General features: G+C 44.8%; 1 protein-coding gene across 4 annotated transcripts in view; it reads left to right on the top strand.

Moving 5' to 3' along the window:
• AMPH (amphiphysin) overlaps window positions 1–13,580 on the top strand; it is a 959,953-nt gene that overhangs the window by 668,128 nt on the left and 278,245 nt on the right. For all 4 annotated transcript variants that reach the window (XM_078688208.1, XM_078688209.1, XM_078688210.1 and 1 more), the window contains exon 8: window positions 12,370–12,445. In XM_078688208.1, the coding sequence (XP_078544334.1) occupies window positions 12,370–12,445 (76 nt within the window). The remainder of the gene's footprint in view (window positions 1–12,369; window positions 12,446–13,580) is intronic.

Below are 13,580 nucleotides of genomic sequence, written 5' to 3' on the forward strand. Positions count from 1 at the left end.
GACTTTTGAAAGTGGTGGGCGGGTGCAGCACTTAACAGGGACCCCGGCCCCCACCCTCGCGCGACCTACACCCTGCCCTTTACCGCCGAAGAGCAGCCCGATGCAAGGAGGGCAGGGGGCCGAGGAGCAGTCCACTGCGTGAGCTGGCATACCGCTGTCAGTGGTCCAGGCGGGGGCAGTCGAAGTCCGCTTAAGGTCCGGGCCAGAGGTTTGTGGTGTTGTGGGCTTAGTGCGCTGGGGAACCGGGTTCGATCCTCGCGTGGGCTAAGCATCCGGATTCTGGGCAATTCAATTATTATCTCCCAGTGCATACCAAAAATGAATGTGTCCTTGTGCTACATAACTGGTGTTCGTTTAAAGCGCTCCGATACCTTCGGGTCGAGTTCAGGATATATAAATCTGCAAAAATAAATAAATAAATAAATCAAAAGCACGTTAAGTACTCACTGTTTTCAGCTTCATCACGGGGTTTCTCTTGGTCCGGGTTGAAGCTGGTTCAAGGAAGAAGGGAAATATGAAACCAGCGCAGGAAGCAGTACTTGAAATACCGCCTCCTATTGGCATACGGTGACTGTATCAACAGTCATCCAGTCAGAGGAGGAGGTGGGATCCTAGAACTAGAAGAATGTTCTGAGCTTAGCTACGTCAGAGATCCGGGCGAGCCGAAAATCCGACCGAAGTCCTGGAAAACCAGCTGCTTCAGGTAGCGTCTGCTTGCCCTCACTACTGCCTCACAGACACACTCTGCACATGTGTGACTTGGGCGATATTGAAATCGGACGCCCACCACACATGCGCAGGGTGTGTTTGTACATTGCCTGCTGCACTGCTACCAGAGTGCCGCAGCCTCAGACCACTAGTCTCCTTTCAATCTCTTTCTCCTTCTTCTGAGACTGGTGGTGCTCCGCCCCATATGCCCTCATGCAGGAACCGCGCCTGGCCTCATGGTGGATCCCCAATGTATCGCAATTGCCCGTTTCACCAGCAGGTACCCTAATGCTACCCATTGCTGCTCTATGTCTGATAAGTCAGTGGCCTCCCATATATTTAAAGCCCCAGTTGAGGTGATAGTAAAATCTGTTTACCCAGCGTATCCTCCATTTTGTTGGTTGCCCTCTCCCATAGGGGCCGTATATGTGGACAGTCCCACAGGATATGGTAGAATATACCTATCAGGCCACAACCCCTCAGGCACAAATCATCAGGATGTCTCCCAATCTTGGCCAGGAGTACTCCGGACATGTAGGATCTATGTAGTGTTTTTAACTGTATCAGGTGAAAGCGGTGATTTATCGCCGTCCCCCTGGGGGACATCAGCGCAGTCGGACAGTCCTCATCATCCAGCTGACCTACGTTGGATTGCCAATGTTCTCGTAGGGTCTGAAAGGAGTCGGGCATCTTGTTGCATAGTTTACGATATGTGCATGAAATGGCTTTCGTCATAAGTGGCTCAGATAGCAATCTTTCCTTCAGGGGGGATGAGTCTGGGAGGGAGGAGAGGTCCGGACTTGTGTGAGAATAGCATGCCTGATCTGTAAATAGCGGAAAATTTCCCCCTGTGCGAGAGCATATTTCTGTTGTAGGTCTAGAAAGGTGAGAAGTGTCCCTTTGCTGACTAAATCACCCACAGTATTGATGCCTATGATGTCCCACCTATCAAATCCCGCCTGGAAGCAAAGAGAGCCCAACCTCTATGAGGACCACAGTGGCATAGCTTTTGTGAATTTGTTGGCCCACCCCAAACGTTTATTAGCTCTGTGCCATATGACTACTGACTGTGCCATCGGCCCCAGATAGCGGTTTTTCCGGGTCTTACTGTAAGGTACGCCCAAATACCCCTCACGGCCCGTCTGGTAGTGCTCAAGGTGGAAGGCCGGGTTGGTAGGGGATCCATGGATCCATTGGTTTATGGCCACTAGCTGTGAGGCCCAATAGTAAAGACGTAAGTCTGGAAAAGCGATTCCCCCATCCTACCACCCCTTTGTGATCTTTTGGAGAGCAATACGGGGCGCCTTCCTGTCCCAGAGCAAGAGACGGAGTTCCCCTTCCAGGGTATTAAAATAAGAGCCTGCAATTTGGAAGGGGCAATTTTGGGTACATATAAGAATCTAGGAAGCGTTAGCATCTTAAATAAGGCCGCTCTGCCAAGGAGGGACAAGGGAAATGATCTTCAGTGCGTAACATCTTCTTGTAATCTCTTTAGAGGGCCCAAGAGATTGTGTTCATAGAATAATTTAGGATCTGGTGTAATAAAAATGCTGAGGTATTTAAATCCCTCCGAGGACAGTTTAATGGAGTAGCCACGTGGCAGGCGGGTTGTGGTACCATGTAGTACATATAAAACCGATTTGGGCCAGTTAATGGAATATCCGGCATACTTACCGAAATTAGTAATGACATTGAGCAAGCTGTTTATGGAGGCTCGAGGGGTAGCCAAATAAATAAGGATGTCATCGGCATATAGAGAGATTTTGTCCTCTGTGTCCTTGCTCTACCTTAATCCTGGTATGGAGGCATCTAGACGTATCCAGTGGGCTAGCGGTTCTAAAGTTAACGCAAACAGTAACGGGGACAGGGGACAGCCTTGCCTGGTCCCTCTACATAGGGTGAACGAACGTGATGTGTGATTCCACATTCAAATATTGACTACGAAATATTTTTTACCCAGTCAAAATATATATTTTTCGAAACTTATGGGATCTACAGATCCAGAAATCCTAGCCAGATAGACAGATTCCACAGCAGATACAAATACCTTTACTTTCCAGCACACAATTTTCCATCTTTCTAAGACATGTCTTTGACTCAGTGCAGACCTCACTGGATCCCAGGTCAGATCTACCAAATACAAGATTGATCTACAATTATTACTAGCATCCTATTAAGCTGGAACAGTATTATTGTTGGAAGCACTTATTGAGAATTAAGCTAAATATGTATGTAGTGATGCTTCATGTGAAACCCTGTTGCTCTTATTGTTTTAGCAGTGCCAGCAGCTGCTTAGCACATCTCTAAATCAACTAAATATCCCTGCATGAAGGATCAAGCTGAGGTGTCAGACCGAGTAGTAGGTGTGCCAGTGGAAACAAAAAGAGTCTCCAGCTCTGATGGTGGGTCAGTGAGGAGAGAGGAGTTCTGCTGCAGATCTGTGGTAGTCTGTGCTGTCATCACAGAGTCTCAATCTGAGGAGACCATACATATGGTTCCTGGAGGCTATTGAAGACCAAGAGTCTGTTTGCACAACATTAATCATAAATATGGAGCCTCTGTGTTAAGTAAATTATTCCCTAGAGTACACAAGCACACAGTTAACATATGTGCATGTGTGCACCAAACATGCTCAGTGTACTCTAACAAAACAGTAACCTAGTCTTACTCTCCCAGATCATGCCTGTGGCTCTTGCTCTTTTTGATGCCCTGAAGTTGCCCGCAAAGTTATGGGCAGTCCTTGACTGTAGCCTCCCTCTTTGACTTCACTCATCCATGTAATTGCTCCGAGGACCCTTGTAAAAAAGCCAAGTTTGGAGGATGTCTTGTACAGCTCCACGTTTTACTGTCCTGACCAAACAGCCTTGCTCTGATTCCTGTGACTTCTGACTTTGCCAGAAACCATCAAGTGATGTAGTGCATCATTCTCTCCATTTTGGTAGGTCCTGTGAGAGTCGTGGTGAGATCAATAATACATCTTCCTAATACAGATCTGGGATTGTTGCTAAATGTACACTCTTCTTGTTCGCCTATATTCCTTTTCTACTTTATATGTGCAAGAACATATAGTGTGGCAAACATGCTTGTGGGTTAAAAGGAATTCTCTCTTTACATTGGAAATGCCAACTTCGCAGTTAAAAGGGGGACAAGGCAGGGGTGTCCTTTATCACCCCTGCTTTTTGCTCTAGCCTTGGAGCCATTTTTAAACGCATTGTCTGTTCAAGATAATATAATACCAATACATCATGGTGGCAAGAGTTTGAAAATAACCGCCTTTGCTGACGATATAGCGATATTTACAATAGATTTAGTTTTGGCACTCCCAGAGATAATCAAAGAAGCTAGTAAATTTGGAGAGATATCCGGGTACAAACTAAACGTTAACAAAACTCAAGTAATTGCCAACTACAAACCTGCTCAACCGATAATAGGACTCTGTACCCATGCTACCTATTTGGGAGTTAAGCTTGCAGCAGAAACAGAGAAAATTGTCGCATTGAACTATGACCCCTTACTTAAGGAAATAACTGCATCTTTAAAAAATTGGCATAAGATACCTTTGAGCCTGGTAGGACGAATAAATTTAATAAAGATGAAGATCGTACCAAAATTGCTCTACCTATTTAGATCTATCCCCCTACAACTTAGCAACCTATATATTAAAAAAATAGAGAGTATATGTAGCAGTTATATTTGGAGCTATAAAAAGGCTCGTAGATCAATGGCTTGTTTGAAACTCCCAATTGAAAAAGGGGGTTTAAATGTCCCGGATTTTAAAATATATTTTTTTGCAACTTTCTTTTAACGCATACTTAGCCTAATAACCAACGACTCTTCCTTATTTTTTCACCAATTTATGCTGGGATCAGATAGTAACCAGTTTTTGTACCGCGTGCATGACCCCAACTACTTTAAGAGAGTCAAGTTTAAGACCGCGAGACACATTAAAAGAATCTGGGATCAAATAACGATTTTTGGTAAGATTCCTTTCTTTAATGCGGAGTTACAGATTTGGGGGAATCCAGGGCTACCAGGCTTGTTTTCCGATGGCGCGGCAGCTTTTTGGCTGGAGCATGGTATAAGTACTCTAGGTGATTTATTTGGTTCGGATGGTTTTTTGAGCTTCAATGCACTAAAATTAATTTACAAAATTAGAGATACTATGTATTTTAAATACATTCAGATGAAAGATTTTTTTTGTTAATAAAATGAAAATTGGAAAAATAGAAAATTCAGATACCCTAAAATACCTCCACTCGAAACATACTAAATCACTTATTAGTAAGAGCTATGCCTACTTAAGTAGCCACAAGCAAGGAGACTGTGAAAACATGGCGGCAAAATGGACTAACCGATTAGGTGTGAACATCAACCCTAGCCAGATTGCTGGCTCGCTTAGACAAATAAACCTGGTGGTCCAATCATCAAGCTTAAGGCTTCAATTATATAGAACGGTGACTCAAATATATTATACACCACAAAGAATTGCTAGCTGGACCACGGGAAAGGGTTTTAGCGAGCGAACTAAATGTCCCAAATGCAATCTAGAAGCCGCCGGTATCGAACACATGCTATATCAATGCCCGGAACTTACAGCATTCTGGAAAGGATTAACCGCGGCTCTAAACAGCAGACAAATTATATGTCCAACACTTTCTGCACATTTAGTATTGTTAGATATACAAGATACTAACCATAAACATAAAGACTTGATTTCTATTGCTTTTGCTTGTGCCAGGTTGGTTATTGCACGGACTTGGATCTCGAAGGAACCACCCAATATTATGGAGTGGTGGAATCTTATTAATCAAATACACACGATGGAACTATCGTTGGCTAAGTTAAGGGGTACTAAGGCATTGAAAGCGAGGCAAATGATTTGGGGTACTTTTATTTGATCTATTTGATTTATATGTACCGGCAGCAATTAAAATTATCTATTTTTGGGAATGTACATTATTACCCTCTGTATGTATTTGACGGTTAAATTTATTTTTGGATACTTTTGTTTCTGAAATTTGTACGTAATCCATTGTTGTTTTCTTTTTCCTGCAATAACATTTTTTAATAAAAAAAAAAAAGGAAATGCCCTCTGTTACTACACAGCTACAGCTTAGCACAAGTGCATTCATTATTACAAAAGAGGCAAGCTGGTAATACAATAATGCCACTGTGTGTAGCCTGTGACATAATGGTCATTACTTTGCACTTTTATAATAATTTAGGCACATGTATGTGGTCACCCTCATACTTAGATAAGGGCCCTGAAATTGTGTAGTCTGTGTGAACATTACACTGTGCATAAAATATCAGCAATGTTTGATACCTTAGTCAGATTTCAGTATCAATATTGCTTGTATTTATTGCCACATTGCTGCTATGCTTACAACAAAATCAAATACAAAGCAAAAAATAAATTATAATAACAAAGAATGCAGTGTATCAGAAAACAATAATTTTCTCCTTAATCCTCAGTGATGTTTACATTATATCATAATGCAGAAAAAAGGTATGTAGTATTTGTCAGGGACTTCAGAGCCCAATGAGGCGTATTCATAAAAACATTCGGAGAACATAAAATAGTACTCCGACGGTGGCTAAAGGCTCCATAGATTAGGCAGCAATGCGGAGGAGCTCCTGGGCATAAAGAGCAACTCCACCAGTTATCTGCTCAGCGCTGCATACAAGTTTCTGCACAATGGGGTGCAATGAGGACTAGAGCAGCCATTGGACATTAGCCACATGAGACAGACCAAAGCTCGACCGCCGGAGCCTTCACGAAAGTCATGGTACCCAGCCAAGATGGAAGCCACGCCGTAGAGCAGACGAGCTGGGCCCCAAATAAGGACCCTCGCATGGCACCTGTGACCAGTGGTGCAAGTCTAAACGCTGCCCACACCACCAGGAAGGGCTCCTTTCTTTTCTTATTAAAGAAGCAAAGGTGAACGGGTTCACGAGCGGCGGTGGAAGAGCAACCTCAGGCTACTTGTGTGACCGAGCACAAGGGGCGAGTCTGGAGAGAGACAAGGAGTGATCGCCCGCCACACCACCAAGTTCGGGCCCAGCAAATTGTGGGGTCTGTCCTCCACAGACAGCTTTACCACTAAAGCTGATAGCATCGGGGAACCCCTAAGCCAAAAACCAGACTGAGCGGCAGTTCCCACAACATCCCTCCTCCTGAGTGTCACAGCAAGCAGGAACCATGCTAAACTATGATCAGCATGAAGCCCAAGCAGGGGAAACTGGGCCTAGACTAGATGCCAGACACTAACGCTGTTCAGCTACCAACCATAGACAGATCATCTCAGCAGTCTCTGGAAGCAAAATTAGATGCACACTCCTCCAAGTTTACAGAAATATTACAAGCAATACTTGACATGAAAGTATGCCAGAAGAAACTGAAGAAGTAGGTGCAAGGACAGGACCTGACAATATGAGAGACCATCCCAATCATCAAAGTTCTGAAACACACGGTTGAGGATCAGCTTCAAGACATTAAGAAACTGCAGGCCTGAGCTGAGGATGCTGAAGGCATATATGCAGTTCAGGACTACCGCAATGCCCCAGCCTGAAAATATCTGGTGAACTGGCTGATAGCTGAGGTATATGACAGCTGCTCCACGACTCTGGTGTTTGTTGAGCAGGCCCACGCAGTTCCTGGGAGTGCACTCCCCCGGAGAACAGCCACATGAGATGGTTGTGCTATTACAAAACTAAAGGGATAGGGACCGGGTCTACGGTGTGCAAGGAAACATGGCCCACGGTGAATAGGAGAAGGCATGGTTTAAATATGTCCTGACTATAAGATGGAAATACAAAGACAGCGTGGGTAATTTCGGTGAGTTAAATGGGAACTGCGTCGACTTGAACCACTGTATGCCTTTATTTTCACACCCAAGCGGTGAGTTGATAGCAACAACAAGACCCACTTTTTCTTCACCCTCCCAGGAGGACTGGTGCTAGTTTTAAACCATCGACGTGGACATCGCAGAGGAGACGCAGCCAAGACTACGCAGAAGAAGCAGACACCGGGAGACCAGTACAGGCCATCACATGACAATGACTAAACCTACAAAGGAGCAGGCTGTCACGGAACAAGACTACTGGCATGAATGGCATCTGATCATAACCCTTTGACGATCACTTTGGGATGGACCCATGTGCACCCCAGGATCCCCACGTGGTGCCTGTTGGTAGAAGTGGTCCGCGATACCCCATTCTGAACAGAGATCAGGAGCCACATAGAATAATACTTTACGCGTAAAGCAGAGTCAAAGCAATCAGGCAGGATTAAATGGGACGCGTTCAAGGTGGTGGTCCATGAACACTGCATACACACCACTTACGGGATCAAAAATAATCTCTAGTGTGAGCGAAAGGCCTTGAACAGGAGATGCACAATGCTGAAAGACATGCCACCACAGACCTGATATACCTACAAACCTTGGTGGCCGCAAGGCAACCATACGATGCACACTTAACCAGGTTGTGCAAGGCCCATTACCCAGAATACCCAGCGAAACAGCTCAGTGAAGGCGATAGGGCAAGATGCTTACTGACCTGGCTCCTCAAGGCCAACCAAGTTAAACCCCTATTTACATAATCCAGGATGAAACCAGAGAGCTTAAATATACGCAAGCCGTAATAAATTATATCTTCGCCCAGTACTACCAATTACTTTTCACTCATGCTGCAGAACAGCCTGGATGGAGGTGGTAAGGTACCTAGAGGACCTGGACTCCTTAAACTTTACCAGACTCAGAGGATGGCTCTTGAGGCCCCCATCATGCTGGAAGAACACGTGCCAGCAAACAAACAGCTCCTGACAGGGAAAGCCTCCTTACCTGAAGGTGTTCTGGCTGAGTTTTACTCTGCATATCAGACTCGACTTGCCCCAAGACTACTCACTATGTTCACAGAGGTGTGTTAGTTTGGGTCTCTGAGGGAGGCCCTGAGAGTGGAGTTACCCAAACAAGACCAAGACACCAAATATGTGTGGTCATTCCTTCCATTGTCGCTGATCAATTCCGATGGGAAAATAGTAGCACTGCGTATACAACAAGACCTGCAGACGCTAGTCCATATGGACCTATTAAGCATTATACCTGATTGAAACACCACATAAAATGTTCAGGAAATTGTTTCACGTAATTGCACTCCGATCCTTCTCTCAACGGATATTGAAAAAGCATTCGATACAGTATGATGGCCTTATCTGTTCACAGTCATCGAAGATTTGGATTCAGACCTAACATCCTACGATGGATATGGCTTATGTACATGCAACCCCAGGTGAGAGTTCTCACGGATGAGGTGATGTTGTGGTCATGGCGAATATGGAGGTGGACCAGGCAGGGTTGTCCCCTGTTCCCCCACGTTCTGTTTGTCATGGTGATTGAGCCTCTGGCGCACGTACAGTGTGAGAAGGTCCCGTATTGAGGCATATGACTGCCCAGTGACACTCATATGTATCTATGTACGTGGATGACATTTTGATATACCTTCACAATCCGGAGCAATAACTGCCTGGGGTAATCCCTCTGTTGACTCACTTTGGCTGGGTGTCTGGATTGACATTAAAGTGTAATAAATTCTGCCTGTTCCCACTGGGGTCGACGTCTAGCCAGACCATGCAGATAGCGCTAGCTATTGTGGGAAGCAGAAACGTTATTATATTTGGGGGTACAAGTCTATAGGGACAAAGCAAGGCTATGTAACAGTAACTTAGGTTGTGTGCTCTCTAATGGTCGACAATCTATGACCTTTTAATGTGCACTACTGTTGTCACCTATGGGCAGGATAGTGATAGCCAAGATGTTACTACTGCCCGGATTTCTTTATTAATTCACTTCGCTACTGCTCCTACTACCAGTGAGATGTTTCCGAGACATGGGTGCTCTGCTCCATCTGCTGATCTGGGCTCAAGTAGGTGCAGACTGGTGCTAACCAAGCTACAGCAGTCAACTGCCAGTGGAGGCCTCTCCTCGGGTCTCCAAACTGTGAGGTCTACTAGTTGGTGGTGCCGCTGCGATGTTTGGCACCAAGGAGAGACGGTATGCTAGAAGAAATAACAAAAGCGACGGAGCCTATCTCCCTGTATGTAGGAATCCTAAGGAGCAGTCCTCTGCACGCTGAGGTGCAGGTGTTGTGGGTGGCGAAGAGATGATGTCAACAGTATGTGAAATGGGCACAACTAAGCGTGATACATGCTCAGGGGCTACCACTCTGCCTCACCCCGCAATTTAAAGCATTGACAGGACACCTCAATCATCAAGCATGGACCCATGCAGGGGTGAGCACTGCGGGAGACCTTTTCTCCTACTGTACCCTTCACACGTATGACACCTTGGCGGACAGTTGCAAACTGGGTACTGGAATTCCAGTGGCATAACATTAGCCCCAGCAGAGCGGGGACCCTGTAGCACTGTGCACGAGCAGCAGGACACTGGCCAGAGAGCTCCTGACTAGCTCCGGGGGGGTCCTCCATGTACTTTGCAGGGGGGTCCCCTCAAGTTTCGTTATGCCACTTGGGACTTCCTAACACATAATGCTCTTTTGGGTGCAGTCAAGGACACGTGGGGGAGGGTCAGGTTGAACCTCCAAAGGATGTAACACCACACATTCTTCGTTCACACAGGATCGAAGGGCGAGCTGTCACAATCCTTCAAGGGTCAATTTCGGCTTCGCTATACAAGAGCCTTGACTCACTCAAACAAAAATAGGAAGAGCCACTTAACAGCCAGATTACTGGCAATGACTGGGACAAGATTTTAAGATACTCCAAAAGTGTGACAAGAAACCCTTGCTTCAAGTACGCCCAATTTAATTACCTACACCAAACGTACTTGACACCGAGACAGGTAACAAAAATGTAACTCGGTTTACCAGATGCTTGTCCACACTGCCAATCGCCTCATGCTGAATGTATGCACATGCTGTGGGCCTGTGGTGCAATTACGTGTTGCTGGTTGCAAATCACAACAGCATTGAGGGAACCCCCGGTCAGACGGATAACTCAAGATGTCAGGACCAGTCTGATGGGCCGCCTAGCCTTCCTGTTCAAACACAAACACACAGCCAGGTTTATAAACCTGGGGCTTGAATTGGCTAAACACGCCATAGCTATGGAATGGAAAGCATGGCGATCCCCAGATGCTGAAAAGTGGCTGAAAAATCAGAAATGGACTAGGGAAAGAGAGAGGCCATTAAGCGCACACTAGGGGGTGGACAAGGCGGGACTCAATCGATGGGAATCACTGCTGGACAGCGGTACAGGTCAAAACTGATGAAAGGCCTCCGTAGCTGTTACATCCTGGCAGCTGTTTCCGTGCTAGCGACACTACGAACCGGGTGAAATGACATGATCTGAAAACTCCACACTAGTGGTTGTGCCAGATGGAGTTGACACACAAGCAATGCATGCCAGGATCTGAATACACCCAATTCACCATGAAACCAGTACCTGCACAATAAACATACAAGTCTTCATGAGACTGCCAATGAGAACCCACATCCCTCCTATCCCACCACAATGCTTGGTCATGTATATTGACAAGACCTGTGCCTGAGGACCGCTGTAATAATGTAATTGTTTGTGTTATCACTGCCATCAACCCCCCTCATTGCAATTGTAACAATTGTGAGGATTTAAAACAGCTGGAGCCATGTACCATGGTAAGAGATGTAAAGGATATACACTTTCCTCCAGTGTACAACAAATTAGATTTGCAAAAAGTAAAATGGCTAATGAGGATATTCAGAAAAAAAATATTTTAAGAAATAGTACACCGCAACTGCTTTTTCATGGTCTTTTACGCCTTAAAATGTGAATATTCAGGGAATATTTATATACAGTTATTACACATAGAACTGAGTCCTCTATTCACTTTCACTCTTATGGAGTTAGACTTTTTGCTACTGATTCACAATGGCATGTAAAAGTACAGAAAAGAGTACTTCTGTAGTACTCCTTCCCGTTTGTGAATCGGCCACCTTTATTGGTGTTTGGGATCCTCTCTCTATATTAAATTAGCATGCTCCACCACACTCGCTTGCTTGTCTGGATAGGTTGATTGTTTGTCCGAGTGCTGGCAGATTGCATTCCCTTCGGCAGACTAAGGGTCAACTGAAGAACACTTGAATTATTCAGTTTTGCATTTCAAAGGTAGGAAAGTGAGGCTGAATTACTAAATTTCTCTTATTTTACAACATACTTGCATGTTCATTGCACACTCAAGGTTAACAGACATTGCTAACACAATTCATAAAACTTTGTCTTGCTGTCCTAAGTATTTCTAAACTATGCCTCAGTAAAAAGCAAAACATTGGGAGGGAGCACGTTTAGAAGTTGTCTATTACTTTTTACCTGGATATCTGCTTTATAGAAGTGAGCAATTATGTTTGCATTCATACTTGAGTGACACTTGTGCTTTTCAAAGGAGCAGCAATCTTCCATTGTAAACTCATACAAATACATTTTCTGTAAGTGGCAGACAGCAGTTCGAACCCTATTGTACAGAAAAGTTCTAAGTGTGCTTTTTAGAGATGAAATCACTTGTTGTCTTATAATGCCCCTCAAAAGTACAGCAGCTACTAAATATTTGTCTTGTTTGCATTTTTGCAGAGTCTAATTTTTTTTTCCTTTTTTTGTTTATTTCTCAGACGAATAGGCTTTTATGTGAACACCTTCCAAAATATTTCCAGCATTGAATCTAAATTCCACAAAGAAATTACAGGGGTAAGTGGAGAAAATCTGATTTTGAGGATTACTGAATAGATGTATCTCAAAAGGTGACCCCTGCCCACTGTGACTTGTGCTCACTAAGAGGGGATGTGGTCAAAGTCAGACTCTGACAACAACTTGAATAAGAACTCAACAAAGGCAAAGAAAATGCATTAAAACTTCCTGGAACACCTTTTAATAGTGTTGGTTGATGTTGAAGGCCTATGGGTTTATTTACAGTTTGGTGGGCAGGGTACTCCGCCACAAACTTCTAGTTTACCCGCTTTATTTAGACTCCAGTTAAATGTCAGGGGAATCCTTTGACCGATGGCCTGACTGGCATTGGATTGTCAGTCAAAGAACCTTAGACCATCCACCCTATTTAGGGTCGACATTCCGAGATACTTTTTTTTTGGGACTGCCGTGGAAAGACTTCCTGTCCGAAACAGGAAAACAAACAAATGCCCCCCATATGCGGGGAAACAACGCCTAGCATGTTAGGAACATTTGTTTTGTTTATCAGAAAAAGCCACTTTGTGTCCTGTACAGTGAAACTTCAGCACAGGATCTTCCATTGCACTAGAGTGTATCTCTCCGCTTTCTTGGTGGAATGGAGTACAGCATGCTAAACTCTAAATAAGCCCCTTACTTTTAAGAAGTGATTGAGGGGGGCAGAGATGCAGCAATATAAACAAAAATAAAGCCAAAGAAAAAAGGCCCAAACCACTATCGCCTTATAGCCCGCCATAGAGGGCTATACCAGCTATTAAAGGCCCTCTTCAGTGTTAAAGGCCCGAGCCGAAGGAGAGGGCCTTTAACAAGTGAGAGGGACTTTAATAGCCTGTATAGCCCAGCTACGAATGGCTATAAGGCTATTAGAACATTCTGTCACTAGAGGGCAGAATGTTCTAACAAAAAAAAAAAGTCTTATGGGAGGGTGAGGGGATTGGAATCCCCTCAGGCTCCCTGAAGCCTTTGTTCACAGCCAGAGGTAAGCCCGTTTGCGCCCGTTCGCGTCCCGGACGCGCCCGGCGCACCGCATAGGGTTACCTCTCACTTATCGGGCTTCCAGACGGACTTACTGGCATTACCTGCTGAGAATAAGGGGGAGTACAACCCCAGGTACTCTCTTGCGGACTTTTGAACGTAC

Source organism: Lissotriton helveticus, chromosome 4_1 (genome assembly GCF_964261635.1).
Source record: "Lissotriton helveticus chromosome 4_1, aLisHel1.1, whole genome shotgun sequence".
NCBI classification, from domain to species: Eukaryota; Metazoa; Chordata; class Amphibia; order Caudata; family Salamandridae; genus Lissotriton; species Lissotriton helveticus.